This window comes from Oncorhynchus kisutch, linkage group LG6, assembly GCF_002021735.2.
Source record: "Oncorhynchus kisutch isolate 150728-3 linkage group LG6, Okis_V2, whole genome shotgun sequence".
In the NCBI taxonomy this organism is placed as follows: domain Eukaryota; kingdom Metazoa; phylum Chordata; class Actinopteri; order Salmoniformes; family Salmonidae; genus Oncorhynchus; species Oncorhynchus kisutch.
This window is the reverse complement of record NC_034179.2, coordinates 14,863,559-14,887,789: the sequence shown is the minus strand read 5'-3', so window position 1 is coordinate 14,887,789 and position 24,231 is coordinate 14,863,559. Positions and strand designations below refer to the sequence as shown.

Genomic DNA, 24,231 nt, shown 5'->3' with positions numbered 1-24,231 from the left:
TTAGGACCCTGTGCAAGCCAGTCTAGTTATTTCACACCGATCTTGACAAACCATTTCTGTATGGACCTCATTTGTGCATGGCGACATTGTCATGCTGAAACAGGAAAGGGCCATCCCAAAACTGTTGTCACAAAGATGGAAGCACAGAATTGTCTAGAATGTCATTGTATGCTGAAGTGTTACGATTTCCCGTCACTGGAACTAAGGGGCCTAGCCCAAACCATTATTCCTCCTCCACCTAACTTTACAGTTGGCACTATGCATTGGTGCAGGTAGCATTCTCCTGGCATCCGCCAAAGCGAGATTCGGCCGTCGGACTGCCAGATGGTGAAGCGTGATTCACTCCAGTGCTCCAGTGTCCAATGGCGGCGAGCTTTACACCACTCCAGCAGACGCTTGGCTTCATGACTAATGTTCAAACAGTATCAAGGTTCTGGTCTAATGCTTCTAAAAATGTTAGGCATAACCATGTTCATGGAGCTCTAGGGCTTGTGTGCTGCTGCTCGGCCATGGAAACCCATTTCATGAAGCTGATGTTGCTTTAGGAGGCAGCTTGGAACTCGGTAGTGAGCGTTGCAACTGAGGCCAGACAGTTGTTACGCGCTTCAGCACTCCCGTTCTGTGAACTTGCCTACCACCTACCACTTTGCGGCTGAGCCGTAACGGTTCCAAGGCATTTCCAGCACTTACAATTGACAAGGGCAGCTTTAGTAGGGCAGAAACTTGACATACTGACTTGTTGGAAAGGTGGCATACTAGGACAGTGCCACGCTGAAAGTCACTGAGCTCTGTGTGCTCTATTTTATACACCTGTCAGCAATGGGTGTGACCGAAAATGCCAAATCCACTCATTTGAAGGGGTGTCCACATATAAATATATATTTACTACTGCCCCATATCTTGGCAGGTTATTATTCCACAGCAATATCTGGCTGATCTTCCAAAGTGTGGTCCTTTGATAAGTTCAAACTGAATGAGGGACACAGTGGAACATCTGTACAGAATGGCATATTGGGAAAGATTACACCTGAGACAGAAGTGCCCCCCGGTTACATTACAGTCAATTAACGAAGCAGGCCAGACCCAGCCGCTATCGGATTGGGGCATGGGAGATCAACCCCGTTAAGCAGACCGGAACTGACCATTTATTTCAAAAGTAAACGGCTTGAGTAAAACAGCGTCATTTATCTACCATCTTTAATACCAGCCATATTGTAAGCGATGCGTATCTACGTGTTTAAACGTTAACACAGCGTCGGGATTGTAATGTAGTTCACGAGGCAGTCGTGGACGAAGTTAATGTCTGAGGACTGTAGGGAGAAGGCAGAATGCTGCATAGTTTAATAGTTACCTTCCGACTATACTATATCTAAAATCATTAACACTAAATATTTAAACGAATAAAATGTGGCCAAATGTTCATATCATCAGCTAACTGGTAAGCACACAAGTCTCACAACCAAGAGTCTGGGATTAAACATTAACCGGTGTAAATGTAACGTTAGGCATTGGGCTGTAAACTTAGTAGCTAGCCGTCGTTAGCATTGTCTAGCCAGCAATACGATATGTTGTTTGCGTGTGTTCTTATTTGATAGTTGTCTGTGTCATTACTTTATGAATTGAAAATAACTTTCTAACCGAATGAAAACCCATAACTAACATACCCCTTTTCAGGTATTGGTGGTTTCTTTTTAGTTGAAGATGTTTGTTCTTCATCGAACACGCTGAACAAATCGTCTCCAAAGGCGTCCGCCATGGTTGCAAGATGAAAGCACACAAATCCCACAATGCAACAATATAACTTCCGCTACGGAAACCGGAAACTACCAATTCATAACTCGCGAAAAATATTTTCGACGCGTTTTATTATTTGGCAAACTAGCCACAGCATTATTATGAATATAGAAAACATGCTCGACTCCACTCTTGAATAGTCAATCGTTTAAACTGACTATATACTAGTTTAATAGAGCGGTGTTTTAACGTGTTATTATAACGTGACAAACAGATTGCGTTGGAAGTGCTTGTGTCTTTTCACCGGTGCCTGCAAGGTGTAGCTGTTTGCTAACTAGCTAACGTTACTAGCTATCTATCTGTTTTTAGAGTAGCCAAACAACCGTTATATTTTAAGAAACATATGAAATTAGCTGTTGGCAGATGTTTTTCAATTTATTAGACCTGTAGGGCAACAGATCACAGTTTCTGAATGGGTGGAAAGAAGAAGAAATCAGCCACTGTCCCTACAGTCCAACCAGTAGCAGCAGGCAACAATGTTCCTGCTGCTGGAAACGGCGTGGCTGACCCTGCTACTACTGGGAAAAAGCAGAAGCCAACTCCTGCTAAAGCTGCTGTGAAAGATATCAAGCCAAAAGGTATGTCACTCATATAAAGTAATGTCTCAGAAGGCTGTGGCTGTTGTTATGAGTCAGAAACCCCTGGTGGGTAATGATAGCCTGTAATACATGATTCAATGTTGGATGGCATATGGCAGGCATAAATAAACCATCTGTGTGAGTCTGACACTTTCATTGACTCGTTTGACAGGTCCAAAGACCTACAGCCTCACAAACACAGCACAAGTGGACACAGGAGGAGTCACTGACAAGTCTATACTCAAAGTAAGTGTGCAGAATAGACTGATGTTTAACCCTGTTATTAGCCTACTACTTTATAAACACGTTCTGAAATGTTTTACTTCTGTGACAGGTTGTCATTCAAACAGACTTGGAGAAGAAGATCATCAAACTGATCAATGATTTCAGGCAAGAGAATGGAGACAAAGGACCGATATCAGGAAGACTCACCAACAAGAAACTGCTGGTAAAGAACATCATGTGTCACAGTAACAAACAATCCTTTATTCACATGTCTGTCATATGTATTTTGTTAATATATTCTAATGTCATATGCTTTGTGTTACACTGTCATGATGTAGCCTGTGATTGTGTCATACAGGATCTCTACTTAGCTCTGCAGAAGTTCAAGTTTAAGACGGAGCACATTGAGGAAGCCATGAAAAGCAGTGTGTTGTATGGAGGAGACCTGCACTCTGCCCTCGACTGGCTTTGCCTGAACCTGAACGATGGTACTTATACTTTGATTTTCAAATTGTCTGTTTTTTTTTACCCTCTTATCGCAGTAAACTTCTTCACTGATCCTCTGACTGACTCGTTTTACTCTAGCTTTCTTTCATTCCCTCCACCTCCTCTCCTCCAGAGGAGCTGCCAGCAGGTTTCAGTCAGAGGATGCAGGAAGAGAACCATGAGACCAAGCCAAAGTTTAAGCCTGCACCCCAAGCACCCGAACCTGAGTCTCCCAAAGAGCCTAAGAAAGAGCCTGCAAAGGTGGGGAAAATATAGCCTTGATCCACCCTTTCCTATTGTGTTGCTTAGAGTATGCGGAGCAAATGTGACATTTACAGTCTGGCAACGTAATATTATGGGAAACATTTTCTACACATTCTGAGTCTGTGAGTCAATGAATGATCAGTCATCGCCATGGTGATCTCCATGTTGACAGGTGCCTGTGAAGGATGAGGGAGCCAGTGTGAAGGAGTGGATCCTTAGATACGCAGAGCAGTCCAGTGAGGAGAGCAGCGAAGAAGAGGAGGAGCAGAGTGGGAAGAAGACACGGAACCCAGAACTGGATGAGAAGTTTGATCCGGTAAGCTGAACTCAGCAATCATGTCACACATTCACCTGTTACACTGGTATGTACTGTATAAATGGTGACAATCTAAGCTGGTCTTACTTTTCTCATAGCCTGGGTGCAACTCTGTTTCTGCACTCTTGCCAACACATTATGGAATGTTTAGCATGACAATTCCATAAGGAGTTAGCAAGAGAGCAGAAACAGACTGGCACCCAGGCTACTTTTCTGAAAGTTCTAGGGACTATAACTACTGGGCACTACTTGATGGGTAGTACTGTTTCCCTTCACTCTGGTTATGTCATGTGATGTTGTGTAGAACGACCGGTACCTGGTGCTCACTGCACAGCTGTACGATGCCAAGGAGATGGCTGCTACAGCCAAGGCTAAGAAGGACAAAGGAGGACAGAGGACTGCACAGGACAGAATCAGAGTCATACAGCAAGGTCTGTCTGGGTCCTCCATTGTCAACTGAACACCCACATTATCTATATCGGGGACGGGCAACTTTGAACGGGGATGGGTGCCACAGAAATTCTGAACTCATCGTGAAGGGCCTCAGTGGCACGTCGGTCTCCGTACCCACATCCATACCCACACATGCAGTCAGAGCTGGCCCTAAGCAAAATGTTGTTGCCCCCCCCCCCCCCGCCCCCGCCCCCCCCAACAACAGACACATTTTTCAATTTTAAAGCACGTTTGCTCCAATTCTACACATTTAGCCATGGGGCAGAAAGAAGATTTTGTTATTTTATAACTAATTTCATGTAATTCTACTAATTTTGCCATGGGGCGTGGAGAAAAATGTGAAGTTTTACAGCTACTTTCCTGCACTTGTACACATTTTTCCATAGTGGAAAGAAATGTTAGCAGTTTTTAATATGATATCTGAGTCAGAGTGACAACAAAATCAATGGGGGACCACCCAGTCTATAATTAAACCATGATTACTACAAGTTTAGATAACTTACCAATCTAAAACCATTTTTAATCGAGTGACTGTCAGTAACCACATTTCCATCCAACTATTTGATTACCTGACGCGTGAATAAAGTAAAGACCGGGCTGATGGAAACATGAAATGCCGGTACAATTTTATAAATGCCGACAGACAATTTGTTCGTTAGACATGGTGGGATCTTTTTGTGTCTGTAAAATTAATTATGCAAGAAATGGCAGTAGAAACACCTTTATGATGTAATAACAATAACCATCATATGGAAGTAAACAGAGTCCCACGATGATATGCTGTGTGGTCCTCCCACTACGACGCAGGAATGCATGCAGTTTATTAGACTACAGATTAAATAAGTTATGAACTTCACAGGGGGGTGATAGTGCAAGGTGATGAGCTTGATGCTCCTTTCCAATAAATATTGAGGGTCTTACTCTGTTGACATCAATGCTTGGCCGCCGTTTGACAAATACAAATAAATAGCTCTTATCTATAATAATCTCATAATGCAGGTAGTCTACCCGCACTGTATCTGCCAGCTGTTGGTTAGAGCACATCTGCCAAGACCAGATTAGGCATATTTACTATATTGCAACAGTTTTGTGACAAAACCATCAGAAGAGTTGAAAATGCGATGGAAACCCATTGGAATCTAATGGCAAAAGTACATTTTTATGTTCACTACGTCATCATGCACAGCCTTTTATCCACAAAAGGTCAGTTTAATTGAAACACATCCCTGGTGGGAAAGTGCTCATATTGTTTTATACAAATCTTTGAATATTTGCATGAAAATCTGTTGCAAACTGGATGGAAACCTAGCTACTGACTGACATAGAAAGAGGAACTGCTGATGCACAACCCATTTTTCGAAGTTGCACTTTGTGTATTCTACTATTCTAACTCTCAACAGTAAGCTGAGACCCTGGACTGAGTTCCTAAAAATATATATATACAGTACCAGTCCTATGATACTGTAAATATTTGATGTTTTGGTATTTGGAAATGTATCCGTGGGCCTACATAATGGGGGCCGCTGCCAGTTGCCCACCCCTGATCTGCATACATTCTTTCCAACTATTTACAATAACATATTCACCAATGTTCCGTATTTGACCACAGAGCATTCTTTTTGGTAATATTTCCTAGAAGTAAACTCAGCAAAAAAAGAAACGTCCTCTCACTGTCAACTGCGTTTATTTACAAAAAACTTAGTGTGAATATTTGTATGAACATAAAAACATTCAAGACATAAACTGAACAAGTTCCACAGACATGTGACTAACATAAATGGAGTAATGAGTCCCTGAACAAAGGGGGGAGTCAAAATCAAAAGTAACAGTCAGTATCTGATATGGCCACCAGCTGCATTAAGTACTGCAGTGTATATCCTCCTCATGGACTGCACCAGATTTGCCAGTTCTTGCTGTGAGATGTTACCCCACTCTTCCACCAAAGCACCTGCAATTTCCCGGATATTTCTGGGGGGAATGGCCCTAGCCCTCACCCTCCGATCCAACAGGTCCCAGACGTGCTCAATGGGATTGAGATCCGGGCTCTTCGCTGGCCATGGCAGAACACTGACATTCCTGTCTTGCAGGAACTCACGCACAGAACGAGCAGTACGGCTGGTGGCATTGTCATGCTGGAGGGTCATGTCAGGATTAGCCTGCAGGAAGCGTACCACATGAGGGAGGAGGATGTCTTCCCTGTAACGCACAGCGTTGAGATTGCCTACAATGACAACCGGCTCAGTCCGATGATGCTGTGACATACCTCCCCAGACCATGACAGACCCTCCACCTCCAAATCGATCCCACTCCAGAGTACAGTCGTGGCCAAAAGTTTTGAGAATGACACAAATATAAATTTTCACAAAGTCTGCTGCCTCAGTTTGTATAATGGCAATTTGCATATTCTCCAGAATGTTATGAAGAGTGCTAAGATGAATTGCAATTAATTGCAAAGTCCCCCTTTGCCATGCAAATGAACTGAATCCCCCAAAAACATTTCCACTGCATTTCAGCCTTGCCACAGAAGGACCAGCTGACATGTCAGTGATTCTCTCATTAACACAGGTGTGAGTGTTGACGAGGACAAGGCTGGAGATCACTCTGTCATGCTGATTGAGTTCGAATAACAGACTGGAAACTTCAAAAGGAGGGTGGTGCTTGGAATTGTTTCTTGTTCTTCCTCTGTCAACCATGGTTACCTGCAAGGAAACACGTGCCATCATCATTGCTTTGCACAAAAAGGGCTTCACAGGCAAGGATATTGCTGCTAGTAAGATGGCACCTAAATCAACCATTTATCGGATCATCAAGAACTTTAAGGAGAGTGGTTCAATTGTTGTGAAGAAGGCTTCAGAGCACCCAAGAAAGTCCAGCAAGCACCAGGACCGTCTCCTATAGTTGATTCAGCTGTGGGATCGGGGCACCACCAGTATAGAGCTTGCTCAGGAATGGCAGCAGGCAGGTGTGACTGCATCTGCACGCACAGTGAGGCAAAGACTTTTGGAGGATGGCCTGGTGTCAAGAAGGGCAGCAAAGAAGCCACTTCTCTCCAGGAAAAACATCAGGGACAGACTGATATTCTGCAAAAGGTACAGGGATTGGACTGCTGAGGACGGGGGTAAAGTCATGTTCTCTGATGAATCCCCTTTCCGATTGTTTGGGGCATTCGGAAAAAAGCTTGTCCGGAGAAGACAAGGTGAGTGCTACCATCAGTCCTGTGTCATGCCAACAGTAAAGCATCCTGAGACCATTTGTGAGTGGGGTTACTTCTCAGGCAAGGGAGTGGGCTCACACTCAATTTTGCCTAAGAACACAGCCATGAATAAAGAACACACCTCTGAGATCAACTTCTCCCAACCATCCAGGAACAGTTTGGTGACGAACAATGCCTTTTCCAGTATGATGGAGCACCTTGCCATAAGGCAAAGTGATAACTAAGTGGCTCAGGGAACAAAATATCGATATGTTGGGTCCATGGCCAGGAAACTCCCCAGACCTTAATCCCATTGAGAACTTGTGGTCAATCCTCAAGAGGCGGGTGGACAATCAAAAATCCACAAATTCTGACAAACTCCAAGCATTGATTATGCAAGAATGGGCTGCCATCAGTCAGGATGTGGCCCAGAAGTTAATTGACAGCATGCCAGGGCGGATTGCAGAGGTCTTGAGAAAGAAGGGTCAACACTGCAAATATTGACTCTTGCATCAACTTCATGTAATTGTCGATAAAAGCCTTTGACAGTTATGAAATTCTTGTAATTATACTTCAGTATTCCATAGTAACTGACAAAAATATATAATATTCTAAAGAAATTCATATTTGTGTCGTTCTCAATTTTTGGTTACGACTGTACAGGCCTCGGTGTAACGCTCATTCCTTCAATGATCAACGCGAATCCGGCTATCACCCCTGGTGAGACAACTGCGACTCGTCAGTGAAGAGCACTTTTTGCCAGTCCTGTCTGGTCCAGCGACGGGTTTGTGCCCATAGGCAACGTTGTTGCCGGGGATGTCTTGTGAGGACCTGCCTACAACAGGCCTACAAGCCCTCAGTCCAGCCTCTCTCAGCCTATTGTGGACAGTCTGAGCACTGATGGAGGGATTGTGCGTTCCTGGTGTAACTCGGGCAGTTGTTGTTGCCATCCTGTACCTGTTAATTGTTTATGGTTATTTGAACAAGCATGGGAAACAGTGTTTAAATCCTTTACAATGAAGATCTGTGAAGTTATTTTTATTTTTACAAATTATCTTTGAAAGACAGGGTCCTGAAAAAGGGACATTTCTTTTTTTGCTGAGTTTATATAGGTTTTATTTTCACACCACATATTAATGGTTATGTTTCTATTCACATTTTAGAGATGAAGCCATTAGAATCCCATCCTATGTTCAACACAGTGATAAAAGTTGTAGACACGCCCAAAATCGAGGAGAAGAAACCACCTGCTCCAACTGAGGGCAAGGAAGAACTGGCATTCGGCCTGTTTGAACAAGCTGAAAAGGAAACGCCCCCTCCCGCAGAGAAAAGTAAGTATGGATTGACCAAATGTCTTTGTTTGGTCAATCTGAGGGGAGGACAGCTCATAATAATGGCAGGGACGGATCAAATGGAATGGCATCAAACACATGGAAACCATGTGTTTGATGTTGGTGATACCATTCCACTTATTCCGCTCCAGTCATTACCAGGAGTCCGTCCTCCCCAATTAAGGCACCACCAGCCTCCTGTGGTGTCAACTGAGTATATGACGCACTGTATCTACTTATTCAAAACAATAGTGCATGGCAGTTGTATATGAGTGTTCAAATGCATACTAAGTTGTGTAGTAAAATCCTACACATTACAGTATAACTGACTGTGGTACTGAGGTTTCTTATTAAAACATCATATTTATTTCTGTCTCCTTAGCAGCGAAAAATAATGAGCCTAAAGACATCCGTAACTTTGACTACACGGCTCGCAGCTGGACCGGCAAGTCCCCCAAACAGTTCCTGATTGACTGGGTCAGGAAGAACCTCCCTAAGAGCCCTGCTCCCTCCTTCCAGAAGGTTGCTGCTGGGAGATACTGGAAGTGCAGGTGAGTGATTGGATCCAATCTCAGGATCTCTGGCATGTTGTTAAAGTAGTCTGCAGGCTTGTAGTCAATGCCATTTCATTCAGTCAACTGCTTTTTCAATTAGTTTTCATCGAGTTGGAATTTCAGTTTATTTTACTGAATTAGCTGCATTAAAATGAAATTTACCTTAACATTGATAGTCAGAGAAGCTGCACATCTGTTTTCTGCAATCTGTTATCCTCCAGGGATAGTGTTTGGAAGATGGACAGTTTTAGCCTGGCTGACATGGTAGACAGACAGGGAGAGCTGGACAGGAGTCTGTTTTAAATGCAGAATTCACACACAACCACATGAACAACCACACACAGTCCTTGAGCGCCACCCCCTAACCCTGATACAGCCACACACAGCCTCTGAGAGCCACCCCCTAACCCTGATACAATCACACACAACCCCTGAGCGCCACCCCCTAACCCTGATACAACCACACACAGCCCCTGAGCGCCGCCCCCTAACCCTGATACAACCACACACAGCCCCTGAGCGCCACCCCCTAACCCTGATACAGCCACACACAGACCCTAAGCGCCGCCCACTTCCATGAGGTCTCAACCCCCAGGAAAGAAAAAAAGTTTGAAAGAACCAATCCGGGTTAGGGGCAGTGTGTGGTTGTCTGTGTGGGCGTTTGAGTGAGAAAGACACAGAGGAGAACCAACCAGTAAAAAATCACAGCCTCCTTCATTATCGTGCCTGCAACATCAAGGAGCCTTTCCAAGTGGTGAAGACTTGGAGTTTGGTGTCAGCCAGACTTAGACAGTGTATGATGTGTTATAAGTTTTGTCTCACAGTAAGACTGGTATTGTTTCTCCCAGGGTTCGGGTTCAGAGACTGGATGATGTTTTGGAGTTTTGTCCCAATATTCTCACTGAGGATGGCATGCAGGCTCAGCACCTGGGTGCAACACTGGCCATCTACAACCTATGTAAAGGACAGGTGAGTTCATACTGTATGTAACCTCAACTAGGGTCAGGTGTGTTTCTGATGCTGTTTTACATTCCAATAACTGTAACCTGTGTCTCTGTCTGTCTCTCACTCTCTCTCTCTGTGTCTCTCTCTTTATTTCTCTGTATGTCTCTCTCTTTCTCTTGCTCTCTCTGTCTGTGTGTCTGTCTGTCTCTTTCTGTCTGCCTTTCTATCTGTGTGTCTCTCTCTCTTGCTCTCTCGCCATCCCAGTCAGTCCATATGTTGATCCCTCCCACGTACCGTGAGGTGTGGCTGGAGTGGCGGGACAGCGAGCAGGCAGAGGAGGAGGAGCTCCGCACAGCCATCAACAAACCCCGAGACCAGTTCATCACCCGACTGCTGACCCGGCTGAAGCAGCAGCAACCCCAGAAGAAGTGTCCTTCTCCCCAGCCAGGGCTGCAGGGAGCTGGGGACGAGCTCGAGGATGACTGGGAGAGCCTGGCCAACCTGGAGGAAGAGGAGGACCCAGGGAAAACCATTACCCCGAAGGAGAGAGGTGGTGGGGTTGCAGAGGTGGCGGCTCGGGCCCTTCTTCTGAAGCTCCGTGGCTCGGCCCTGTCCAGGCGGTTACAGGTCTGTAATGTTTTTAATCTATTTTTAATCAGTTTTAATGTCTTATCAATAGTTGTAATATTGTGGAGTGACACTTTACTAAATGTTTCTAAACTCTACAGATGGACAGAGAGCAGCTCCCGGTGTTCCAGCACCGCGTGCGGGTTATGGAGGCTCTGCGACGCAACCGTGTGGTGGTGGTAGCGGGGGAGACGGGCAGCGGGAAGAGTACCCAGATCCCCCAGTTTATCCTAGAGGAGCTTCTGACTGGGGGAGCTGCTGCACAGCCCTGTAACATAGTGGTCACCCAGCCACGCAGGATCTCTGCCATGAGTCTGGCCAGCAGGGTGTCTCAGGAGCTGGGCTGTGACGATGGGCCTGGATCCAAGGTTAGAGGGAATATGTGATGGGCTGGTGGAAGTGGTTAGGTGGTTTGAGATTGGATTGAGCTTGACAACAATAAGTTACATGTAGGTTGGGGTGGTTAAAGGGTTACGTTAGGTGGTTTTTGTGTGGTTTAGGCTATATAGGGTGCCTCAAAAAGGTTAGGTGTTGGGTAAGGGAAGAGTTGAATGCAACACATTTGATGAAGGTATTTTCTATTACTTGTTTACAATGTTGATGTTTCAGTCGTCGCTGTGCGGGTACCAGATCCGGATGGAGAACAAGTCTTCGGACTCGACCCGTCTTCTGTACTGCACCACCGGGGTTCTCCTCAGGAAGCTGCAGCAGGACCACATGCTCAGCTCTCTGACCCACATCATAGTGGACGAGGTATTTAGTTATTGTTATTTATATATGTTGTTTTGTGTATTTTACCCCCTTTTTCTCCCCAATTTGGATCTTGTCTCGTTGCTGCAACTCCCCAACTGGCTCGGGAGGTGAAGATCGAGTCATGCGTCCTCCGAAACATGACCCGCCTAGCCGCGCTTCTTAACACCCGCCTGCTTAACCTGGAAGCCAGCCGCACCAATGTGTCGGAGGAAACACCGTTCAACTGAGGACCGAGGTCAGCCTGCAGGCCCCTGGCCTGCCACAAGGAGTCGCTAGAGCGCGATGAGCCAAGTAAAGCACCCTCGGCCTAACCCTAACCCGGAAGACGATGGGCCAATTGTGTCGCCCAATGGGACTCCCGATCACGGCCGGTTGTGATACAGCCCGGGATCGAACCTATGTCTGTAGGAATGCCTCTAGCACTGCAGTGCCTTAGACCGCTGGGCCACTAAGGAGGCCTCTATTTCATTTTTTAAGATACTTTACCAGCAGCATACCACCCTGCATCACACTGCTGGCTTGCTTCTGAAGCTAAGCAGGGTTGGTCCTGGTCAGTCCCTGGATGGGAGACCAGATGCTGCTGGAAGTGGTGTTGAAGAGCCGTAGGAGGCACACTTTCCTCTGGTCTAAAAAATAGCCCAATGCCCCAGGGCAGTGATTGGGGACATTGCCCTGTGTAGGGTGCTGTCTTTTGGATGGGACATTAAACGGGTGTCCTGACTCTCTGTGGTCACTAAAGATCCCATGACACTTATCGTAAGAGTAGGGGTGTCAACTAGAGGTTGACCGATTATGATTTTTCACCGCCGACACCGATTTATTGGAGGATCCAAAAAAGCCGATACTGGTTAATTGGCCGAATAATTATTATTATTATTTTTTTTTGTAATAATGATAATTACAACAATATTGAATGAACACTTATTTTAACTTTATATAATACATGAATAAAAATCCATTTAGCCTGAAGTAAATAATGAAACATGTTAAATTTGGTTTAAATAATACAAAAACAAAGTGTTGGAGAAGAAAGTAAAAGTGCAATATATTTGCCATGTAAAAAAAACGTTTGAGTTTCCTGCTCAGAACATGAGAACATATGAAAGTTGGTGGCTCCTTTTTAACATGAGACTTCAATATTCCAAGGTAAGAGGTTTTAGGTTGTAGTTAGGACTATTTTTCTCTATACCATTTGTATTTCATATACCTTTAACTATTGGATGTTCTTATAGGCACTTTAGTATTGCCAGTGTAACAGTATAGCTTCCGTCCCTCTCCTCGCCCCTACCTGGGCTCGAACCAGGAACACATCGACAACAACCACCCTCGAAGCAGCGTTACCCATCGCTCCACAGATGCCGCGGCCCTTGCAGAGCAAGGGGAACAACCACTCCAAGTCTCAGAGCGAGTGATGTTTGAAACGCTATTAGCGCGCACTCCGCTAACTAGCTAGCCATTTCACATCGGTTACACCCGCCAAATCTCGGGAGTTGATAGGCTTGAAGTCATAAACAATGCTGTGCTTGCGAAGAGCTGCTGGCAAAATGCACAAAAGTGCTGTTGAATGAATGCTTACGAGCCTGCTGCTGCCTACCATCGCTCAGTCAGACTGCTCTATCAAATATCAAATCATAGAATTAAGTCTATCATAATAACACACAAAAATACAAGCCTTTGGTCAATATGGTCGAATCCGGAAACAAAACGTTTATTTCAGTGAAATACAGAACCGTTCAGTATTTTTTCGCAAATGTGCTTTTGTTAAATCATCCCCCTGCGTTGCATTGATTATATGCAACGCAGGACATGCTAGATAAACTAGTAATATATCAACCATGTGTAGTTAACTATTGATTATTATTGATTGATTAGATTTTTTATAAGATAAGTTTAATGCTAGCTAGCAACTTAGCTTGGCTTCTTACTGCATTTGGTTAACAGGCAGGCTTCTCGTGAGGCAGGTGGTTAGAGCGTTGGACGAGTTAACTGTAAGGTTCTTAATGCATTCGCGTAACAGGCAGGCTTCTCGTGAGGCAGGTGTTTAGAGCGCTGGACGAGTTAACCGTAAGGTTGCAAGATTGAATCCCAGAGCTGACAAGGTAAAAATCTGTCGTTCTGCCCCTGAACAAGGCAGTTAACCCACCTTTCCTAGGCCATCATTGAAAATAAGAATGTGTTCTTAACTGACTTGCCTCGTTAAATAAAGTTGCAAAAAAATATTTAAAATAAATCGGCATCCAAAAATACCGATTTCCGATTATGATAACTTGAAATCGGCCAAATTAATTGGCCATTCCGATGAATCTGTCGACCTCTACTCAAAACAGAAACGATAACGAAGTGCACTCCCCGCCACTGTTTCGGTAAAATTGGCCATTCGTAAGAAGCCGTTCCGTATTTTATCGAACGGGTGGCATCCCTAAGTCTAAATATTGCTGTTACGTTGCAGAACCTTAAATGTTATGTCATAATTCTGTACAATTCTGGCAAATTAATGGTCTTTATTAGGATTAAATGGTCTTCACACAGTTCGCAACGAGCCAGGCGGCCCAAACTGCTGCATATACCCTGACTGCTTGCACGGAACGCAAGATAATTTCCCGAGTTAAAAGAAATTCATGTTAGCAGGCAATATTAACAAAATATGCAGGTTTAACAATATATACTTGTGTATTTATTTTAAAGAAGGGCATTGATGTTTATGGTTAGGTACACATTGGTGCAACGACAGTGCTTTTTTCGCGAATGCGCTTGTTAAATAATCACCCATTTGGCGAAGTAGGCTGTGATTCGATGAGAACTAAACAGGCACCGCATCGATTATATGCAAGCAGGACAAGCTAGATAAACTAGTAATATCATCAATCATGTGTAGTTTACTAGTGATTATGTTAAAACCTCTTAGAGCTACCCCCCCCTACTTTTTTAAATTTCCGCCTGAAGACATACCCAAATCTAACTGCCTGTAGCTCAGGCACAGAACCAAGGATATGCATATTATTGGTACCATTTGAAAGAAAACACTCTGAAGTTTGTGTAAATGTGAATTGAATGTAGGAGAATATAACACAATTGGCTCTATCAATAAGTACATTGATGATGTCATCCCCACAGTGACCGTACGTACATACATACCCCAACCAGAAGCCATGGATTACAGGCAACATCCACACTGAGCTAATGGCTAGAGCTTTTAAGGAGCAGGACTCTAACCCGGGAGCTTATAAGAAATCCCGCTATGCCCTCCGACGAACCATCAAACGACGAACCGGCAAATCGTCAATACAGGACTAAGATCGAGTCGTACTACACCGGCTTTGACGCTCGTCGGATGTGACTGGGCTTGCAAACCATTACAGACTACAAAGGGAAGCATAGCCAAGAGCTGCCCAGTGACACAGGCCTACCAGACGAGCTAAACTACTTCTATGCTCGCTTCGAGGCAAATAACAATGAAATATGCATGAGAGCACCAGCTGCTGCCGGAAGACTGTGTAATCACGCTCTCCGCAGCCGATATAAGACCTTTAAACAGGTCAACATTCACAAGGCCGCAGGGCCAGACGGATTTCCAAGACATGTAATGCAACCATTCGCTGACCAACTGGCAAGTGTCTTCACTGACATTTTCAACCTATCCCTGTCTGAGTCTGTAATACCGACATGTTTTAAGCAGACCACCATAGTCCTTGTGTCCAAGAACACAAAGATAACGGGGCGGCAGGGTTGCCTAATGGTTAGAGCATTGGACTAGTAACCGAAAGGTTGTAAGTTCAAATCTCCGAGCTGACAAGGTACACAATCTGTCGTTCTGCCCCTGAACAGGCAGTTAACCCACTGTTCCTAGGCCGTCATTGAAAATAAGAATTTGTTCTTAACTGACTTGCCTAGTAAAATAAAGGTAAAATTTAAAAAATAACCTGCCTAAATGACCACCGACCCATAGCACTGACGTCTGTAGCCATGAAGGGCTTTGAAAGGCTGATCATGGCTCACATCAACACCATTATCCCAGAGACTCTAGACCCACTCCAATTTGCATACTGCCCTAACAGATCCACAGATGATGCAATCTTGATTGCACTCCACACTGCCATTTCCCACCTGGACAAAAGGAACACATGTGAGAATGCTATTCAGGTGCCTCCAGGTGGTAAGGGTAGGTAACAACACATCCGCCACGCTGATCCTCAACACGGGGGCCCCTCAGGGGTGCGTGCTCAGTCCCCTCCTGTACTCCCTGTTCACTCATGACTGCACTGCCAGGCACGACTCCAACATGAAGTTTGCCAATGACACAACAGTGATCAGCGACGAGACAGCCTATAGGGAGGAGGTCAGAGACCTGGCTGTGTGGTGCCAGGACAACAACCTTTCCCTCAACATGATCAAGACAGGAGATTATTGTGGACTACAGGAAAAAGAGGACATTGCTCGCCACCATTCTCATCGACAGGGCTGTAGTGGAGCAGGTTGAGAGCTTCAAGTTCCTTGGTGTCCACATCACCAACAAACTAACATGGTCCAAGCACACCAAGACCGTTGTGAAGCGGGCATGACAATATTGACAATATTTGGCATGTGTCTTCAGATCCTCAAAAGGTTCTACAGCTACACCATCGAGAGCTTTCTCTGGTTGCATCATTGCCTGGTATGGCAACTGCTCGGCTTCCGACTGCAAGGCACTACAGAGGGTAGTGCGAACGGCCCAGTACATCACTGGGTCCAAGCTTCCTGCCATCCAGGACCTCTGCACCAGGCGGTGTCAGAGGAAGGCCCTAAAAGTTGTCAAAGACTCCAGCCACCCTAGTCATAGACTGTTCTTTCTGCTTCCGCAGGGCAAGCGGTACCGGAGTGCCAAGTCTAGGTCGAAGAAGCTTCTAAACCGCTCCTACCCCTAAGCCATAAGACTCCTGACCATCTAATCAAATGGCTACCCAGACTATTTGCCCCCCCCCCCCCCCCTTTACACCGCTGCTACTCTGCTGTTACCATCTATGCATAGTCACTTTAATAACTCTACCTACATGTACATATTACCTCAACTAACCGGTGCCCCCGCACATTGACTCTGTACCGGTACCCCTCTGTGTATAGTCTCGCTATTGTTATTTTACTACTGCTCTTTAATTACTTGTTACTTTTATTTCTTATTCTTACTCTTGTTTTTTTTAACTGCATTGTTGGTTAGGGGCTCATAAGTAAGCATTTCACTGTTGTATTTGGCACATGTGACTAATACTATTTGATTTGATTTGACCATGACAATCATAACAGATCTGTGAAATGATTTTGAATTCTGGATCTGGACCTGCTCTGTTCCCAATTGCGTCTGTGGAATTTGTGTCCAGGTGGATCTATGAAAACTCTAGTCTAGACACCTGACCTCTTACACACTGCCCACTGTGCCCAGGGTTCGGTCAGACTCTCACACTTCAGTCTGTGCATGTTTCAGATCAACTACATTACAGCCAAACTTGGCAGACTTACTAATCTACATATTACCCTGCATGCCAAATAACCAAAATAAACTATGCTGCGCCTTGCCTTGCCTTGCTCAAACCGATCCCATCAAACACGCTGTCTGTCTCATCCATTCTAGGTCCATGAACGCAGCGTCCAGTCTGATTTCCTGCTGACCATCCTGAAGGACGTGGTCCAGAAACGGTCCAACCTGCACCTGGTCATGATGAGCGCCACGGTCGACTGTGATAAGTTCGCTGCCTACTTCAACCGCTGTCCTATAGTCAACATCCCTGGCAGAACCTTCCCTGTGGAGGTTAGATGGCAGGAACTTTTCATTTCCCTATAGTTCACAGATATGAACATATGAACTGTATTTTCTGTTTAAATTGTATTTTCCATCACAAGTGAATTATATTCCTGTCCTAGTCTGTCTAAGTGCCAAAAAGGATGTTATTTGTATCATACTATTTGTGGTTGTCCTGATATAAAATGTTGTTTCAGGGATTGATGTAGTAGAGCATTGTTACAGTGTGTCTCTCAGATATTCTGTTGTATGGTGTTGTCCTGATGTGTTCTGACCATATCATTAAAATGAATAGAAAGGTGAAATAAAATGTCATAATGGGTGGACTGGTCGGCCATTTTGAGTGTCCCCACGGCAATAAAGCGGAAAGTGATTATATTTCTGTGGTTCTGAAGTGCTTTGTTGCACCTCTATTGTCAGGTGTTCCATCTGGAGGACATAGTGGAGGAGACAGGCTATGTCCTGGAGAAGGACTCTGAATACAGCCAGAAGATCCTGGAGGAGGAGGAGGAGGTCAACATCAACTTCACGCAGAAAGGAGGGAAGAGCATGCAGCACCAGGTGAGAGGGGGTGTGACAGAGGGGTGAGATCTTTGGGATTGAGGGGCCTGGTGATAGTACCTACCTGCTGCATTGGGTCACAGGGCCAGATTGATTACTGACTTGTCTCTGAAAACACTGTAGAAATGCCTTATTTCCTTAACTATACTGAATCATTGTGCTGGGTGCTATCCTATTCTACACTACTGCAAATGCCTCAGATCCATGTTGTGCATTACAGTGAACAGGAACCAATACGTAACTCATGGTGTTTTGTGTGTGTTCTCCAGGAGTTTATTGTGAAAGACTCAGGCTCTGGCTGGGACCTGGGTCCTGACCTGGACCACTTCAGCAGCCGGACCCGCCACGCCCTGCAGTACATGAACCCCAACAAAATCAACATGGAACTGGTCCTGGACTTGCTCGACTACCTGGGTAAATACACAGCTCCTGGACAGAGTTGCGGGTTCATTCAGCCCAGTGTGAGGACGTGGAGAGAGCTGGAGACTGGAGAGTTAGTCCAGTTTATATTTGGTTTATGGTTGTTGATATGGCTGTACTACATGTTGGGGCAATTTAGATGATGATTGATTGATAGGTGTTGCGCCAACTGTAATATTTTTTTCCCCTTCCCCCAGATAAGTCTCCTCAGTTTGCAGTGGTGGATGGAGCTGTTCTGGTGTTCCTCCCAGGTCTGGCCCACATCCAACAGCTTTATGACCTGCTCTCCACAGACAAGAGGTTCCGTGGCAAAGACAGGTGAGTTTATAGTCTTCACTGACAATGTCATCCTGAGAAGAATGCCATCTTGCGTGCTAGCAATTTCTAAATTAATTTATAAACTATTTTGTTGTAGCAAAGGTTTTAGCGTTCATAAAGAGATTGGTTTATATCTCACTGTCCAGGTACAAACTGGTAGCCCTGCACTCCACACTGTCATCTAAGGACCAGGCTGCTGCATTTACAGTGCCCCCTACTGGAGTTAGAAAGGTACTGGGGTTTCTTTGTTTAGTGCAGTGATGAACTGAGATACATATTGCTATGAATTAACAAAAGTGAAAAACTAATTTTTATTCCCCTGTCTACCCTATTTTAGATTGTGCTGTCCACAAACATAGCGGAAACTGGAGTAACAATACCTGATGTTGTGTTCGTTATTGATACCGGAAAGACCAAAGAAAACAAGTACCATGAGAGTAGCCAGATGAGTTCCCTGGTGGAGACGTTTGTCAGCAAGGCCAGCGCCCTCCAGAGGCAAGGCAGAGCAGGACGCGTGCGGGACGGCTTCTGCTTCCGCCTGTACCCCAAATTCAGGTCAGCCCGTCCCCTCTCAATCACAGAACAAGTTGCTGTCTACGACACAAATACCTCTACTGCCTTATCTGAGGTCAGCAGCTACACAAGTTACAGCCTGATTGTGAATGTTCTTCTATGTAACAGGTTTCAGGCTTTCATGGATTACTCCATACCAGAGATACTGAGGGTTCCACTGGAGGAGCTGTGTCTTCATATCATGGTACACTGACAACTGTAAACTGGGTGGTTCGTGCCACCGTAACCACTGTAAACCACCGTAACCACTGTAAACCACCCTAACCACTGTAAACCACCGTAACCACTGTAAACCACCGTAACCACTGTAAACCACCCTAACCACTGTAAACCACCCTAACCACTGTAAACCACCCTAACCACTGTAAACCACCCCAACCACTGTAAACCACCCCAACCACTGTAAACCACCCCAACCATCACTGTTCCGTCTCTGTCCCCTGTACAGAAATGTGAGTATGGCTCTCCAGAGGAGTTCCTGTGTCGAGCCCTAGACGCGCCCCAGCCCCAGTCTGTGAGTAACGCCGTGTGCCTGCTCCGGAGGATCGGAGCGTGTATACCGGAGGGCCACGCCCTCACCCCGCTGGGTCACCATCTCGCCACCTTGCCTGTCAACGTCAAGATCGGCAAGATGCTCATCTTTGGTGCCATCTTGGGCTGCCTGGACCCCATTGTAAGTTACAGTCCATGCGGGGTGTCATACATATCTGAATTAGCATTGTATTGTATTAACTGCTTGCAAAATCAGCAATCAACCATGTGAAATGGGACTCACCTAGTCAAAGCTAGAATCCTTAATTGAAACAAGAACAAAGCAGTCACCCCGCCTGTGTCTTGGTAAAAAGCGGAGAAATTTAACCACTCTCAAATTCATAGACAAGAGCTATGGATTCAAGGACTGATGATCCATGATATCAAAATTATAGTTTTAACCATGTTTTCAGGCTATACAGTGTTTGTTTACATTTGACATCGTTTACAAATATTGGAGTAAAACAAGCTTATACTTTGGGTACTGATGGGGTACGACAGTTGAACTAAAGCTCATGAGGAATTTAGAAGTTATTTTCTTCAAGAATAAATGGGTATATATAATTTATTTTTAAGTCCAAAAATAGATGTAGCAACTAAGGATTCCAGCTTTAAAGGATACATCTAATTTCCATAATGACTGAATGTAATTGTATTGCAGGCGACTATAGCAGCAGCGATCTCTGAGAAGTCTCCCTTTGCCACACCCATGAACCAGAAGGATCAGGCTAACCTGGCTAAAGCTGCCCTGGCTGTAGCAAACTCAGATCACCTGACTATCTACAATGCTTACCTGGGGTAGGTGCATGTCTTTTCAAGAGTATGAATGACCAAAATCTGAGATGGATAATTCAGGGTCATGTTCAGTTGAGCACGTGGCAGCAACTTGTTTTGCGACAGTAAAGAAAACATGTGTTTCTTGGTCAAGTTCACCTAGTCCCTCTCTGTTTCAATACATTTTATTCCATATTGTGCCTAATACATTTTTTTTAAAGCAATGACACATAGCCTAACCCTGAAGAAGTTGATTGTTCCTGTGCCATTTTAATGGCTCAGCCACCATCTTGGTTTCTGTTCTCTAATGGTATTGTTCTGCTAACAGGTGGAAGAACATACGCAGTGAGGGATATCGAGCCGAAATGGCCTACTGCAGGAAACACTTCCTGAACCGTACCGCCCTCATCACCATAGAGGTACTCTATTTTCTAACTTGTGTATGGTTCTCTCATCTGATATGCTTTAACAGTGAGCATCAGGGTTGGGGTCAATTTCAAATTTCAAACTTGAATTGACTGAATTGAAATTTTGTGGTATCCAATTGGTAGTTACAGTCTTGTATCATTGCTGCAACTCCCGTATGGGAGTTCTGCTTCTTGACACAATGCCCACTTAACCCGGAGGAAACACAGTGACCGTGTCAGCGTGCACTGTGCCCGGCCCGCCACAGGAGTCGCTAGTGTGCGGTGGGACAAGGACCCTGCCGCCAAAACCCTCCCCTAACGCGGACGACGCTGGGACAATTGTGCGCCGCCTCATGGGTCTCCCGGTTGCAGCCGACTGCGACAGAGCCTGGACTCCAACCCAGAATCTCTAGTGGCACAGCTAGCACTGCGATGCAGTGTCTTAGACCACTGTGTCACTCGGGAGGCCGTTGAAATTGAATTTACCCCAACCCTGTTGAGCATGTACAACTGCTGTACACAATGACAGTAGTTATAAGAGATCATACGACATTTAGAGTGGTTGGTAAGGACATTAAACCTGGATCTCTTCTCCATCAGGACATCAAACAGGAGCTGATGCGTATGATGGACCAGGCTGGATTCTCTGGTTCCTCCAGGTCCGGTCGAGGACCACCTTCCCGGGATCGGTCTGACCCCAGGGGTCCCCAGGCTCCCCTCACCCCCCTTGGTAAGCCTCAGATCTGTGTCCTGAACGCGGTGCTGACGGCAGGACTGTATGACAGCGTGGGGCGGATCCTCTACACTCCCTCTGTGGACGTCCTGGACCGGGTGGCGTGCTCTGTGGAGACTGCCCAGGGGAAGGCCCAAGTCCACCCCTCCTCTGTCAACCGCTGCCTGCAGACACGCGGCTGGCTGCTCTTCCAGGAGAAGGTCAGTTGGTCCCATAGAGATATATTGATCCATGATCATTCAATCTACCCGTCTGTAATCTCTATGGTGAAATCGATTACTCACTGGGTGTAGAAGGTGCCCTTAACTGGAGATATAGGATCAAATTCTCCCTACTTGTAATCCTAACCAAGGGTGTGGCTAGGCCGGGGCAACCTCTAGCTCCAGGTAGGCCTAAATAGAATAATTTACTGTGTGTAATTGTAGGTAAAATACTATTAAGTTTTTACATCTAATTTTGACTCTCCCTCAGGTAAAATACTCTAAGATCTACCTGCGGGACACGACGCTGATCTCTCCCTTCCCCATGCTACTGTTTGGAGGGGACATCGACGTACAACACCGGGAGAGACTCATCTCTCTGGATGGATGGATACACTTCCAGGTCAGAGTTCATATCTGGGTCAGCTGTATTACATGTCTGTGTCGTGAATGACTAGAGTGGTGTGTCAGTGCTACAGCAGAGACAGTGTGATACACAACGAGAAAGAAAATCAAACTCTTGTAGCCAGTTTCCCAGATAAAACATAAAATGACTTCTCAATAGAGAATCTCCATTGTAAGTGCTCTATAGTCCAATACTAGTCTTAGGCTACAATCCAAATTCAAAGTAGACAGCCCTCGGCCCTAAACCCTCAGCCCTTGAATGATGTTTTACATCATTACATCCGAGTGTACTTTAAATGTCCCTTGCTCAAGCGAGGACGAGTGTTGATCGGAGAGGCAACGTTGTTGGAGGAAATATTGAAATTGAGTTTAAAAACAAACAACCTAAAGCTATTAATGTACCTAGTAAGCTAACAGCTAGCTAGCAGTCCTGTCAGGTAGCTAGCTACTTTATTCCAATACATTTCTGAATTCCCCATAAATATGTTTATGAAGCTAACTACGTTTTCATAGGGTCCTCACTACGAGACTAAGCCAATTTGCCAATGCTAAAATCAATGTCATCTATATATATTTTTTTAGCAAGCTAGCGTCATAATTTTGTCTGACATGCCGAAAATTCAGCCATGTTGATTCAATTTGACACGTGACTACAGTTTGCATTGAATTGTGGGTCATATCAACCCCATAAGTGATCATAGTTCTTCACTCGCTCCCTCAAGCTAAATCAAGGGCCGAGGGGGCAACGTTAGTGAATTGGACCTCCACTTAAGATGGCAATCAAACTGCATCCGGTTTTGACGAGGATTCCCCCAAGGGAAAGTGGCTATTGCGAGGGCTAAAATTACTGTGTTTGGACTGCAGCCTTAATCTAGGTCCAGGAAACCCTTGTAGTTGAGCATACTGTCGCAAGCAAGGCTCTGTCTGATCTCTGTTCCTCCTCTCTCTCTCCCAGGCCCCAGTGAGGATAGGAGTGATCTTTAAACATCTGAGGAAGCTCATAGACTCACTACTGGAGAAGAAGCTGGAGAACCCAAGGATGAATCTAGAAGGTAATATTCTACCCTTTTTCTGTCTTTTCCCCCTCCCTTTTCTCTTGAATCCCTCTCTCATTTTCTGTTTCCTTCTTCCTCATCCTTCGTCTCTTCCTAAGCCCGCTCCATTTTTCTTTTTTGTGTTCATGACATTATGCTGTGTGTTGTTTAACTGTGTAGTGGTAAATGGTGTTGTTTACTCTTTTACTCTCTTCCGTAGATGAGAAGACCATCCAGTTGATAATAGAACTGATAAAGATGGAGAATGTCTTCTGACCACTGTGACCTCTGACCTCTCATTGGAGACCTCGGTCATACATGGTTGTCCAAGGACAGATGGACAGCCTAAAGATCAGAGGGTGGTGGTTGTACTGTATAATGACATTTAAATCATGAAATTTAAAGAATATATTTCTTCTCTTATCAATGATGACTGTTGCCAAAGGAAATAAAGCTGTATGAGGTGTTGATGGCTAATTTATGTTTGAGATCTGTTTTAGGGAAATAATCATGTGAAATTAATTCATAGCTCCCTCCCTCGGAATGTAACAAACATCCTTTGGTGATTAGCATGTCTTTGTTTTCTAAAATAAACAAAACTCTAATGGCCTTGTGTGTGCGCCTAGTAAACATCCTTGAAATATTCCTGCAATTATGTCAGACTGGTGCTGCCCAAACAGTTATTTCAGATTATAAACTGGGTGGTTCTGACAGCCATGGTATATCAGACCGTATACCATGGGTATGAAAAAACATTTATTTTCACTGCTCTAATTACGTTGGTAACCAGTTTATAATAGCAATAAGGTACCTCACTGGTTTGTGGTATATGGCCAATATACCATGGATAAGTGCTGTATCCAGGCACTTTGCGTTGCGTCGTGCCAGACAACAGCCGTTAACCGTGGTATATTGGCCATATGCCACACCCCCTCGGGCCTTATTGCATAATACTTTAAAGTTTAAGTTGTTGGGGGAGGGGGGTG

At 45.0% G+C, this 24,231-nt stretch overlaps 2 protein-coding genes across 3 annotated transcripts in view; one reads left to right on the top strand and one right to left on the bottom strand.

Annotated features, from left to right (window-relative positions):
* mtrex (Mtr4 exosome RNA helicase) overlaps window positions 1-1,796 on the bottom strand; it is a 50,593-nt gene extending 48,797 nt beyond the window's left edge. Inside the window, exon 1 of one of the 2 annotated variants that reach the window (XM_031826261.1) lies at window positions 1,665-1,796. In XM_031826261.1, coding sequence (XP_031682121.1) covers window positions 1,665-1,756 — 92 coding nt within the window. In that variant the 5' untranslated portion in view covers window positions 1,757-1,796. The remainder of the gene's footprint in view (window positions 1-1,664) is intronic. The other variant, XM_020484864.2, reaches the window with a different exon arrangement.
* Window positions 1,797-1,804: 8 nt separating this feature from the next.
* Window positions 1,805-23,854, top strand: dhx29 (DEAH (Asp-Glu-Ala-His) box polypeptide 29). The gene is made up of 27 exons (XM_020484863.2): window positions 1,805-2,372; window positions 2,545-2,618; window positions 2,707-2,820; window positions 2,956-3,085; window positions 3,217-3,344; window positions 3,520-3,663; window positions 3,968-4,094; window positions 8,473-8,640; window positions 9,023-9,191; window positions 10,043-10,163; window positions 10,404-10,766; window positions 10,868-11,134; window positions 11,376-11,519; window positions 17,122-17,298; window positions 17,710-17,850; window positions 18,120-18,264; window positions 18,468-18,588; window positions 18,735-18,819; window positions 18,926-19,143; window positions 19,270-19,345; window positions 19,610-19,834; window positions 20,354-20,490; window positions 20,795-20,885; window positions 21,474-21,806; window positions 22,078-22,209; window positions 23,167-23,263; window positions 23,466-23,854. Exons 1-27 carry the CDS (start codon window positions 2,207-2,209, stop codon window positions 23,519-23,521), a joined length of 4,149 nt encoding a protein of 1,382 aa, XP_020340452.1. The 5' UTR covers window positions 1,805-2,206; the 3' UTR covers window positions 23,522-23,854.
* The last annotated feature ends 377 nt before the right edge of the window (window positions 23,855-24,231 follow it).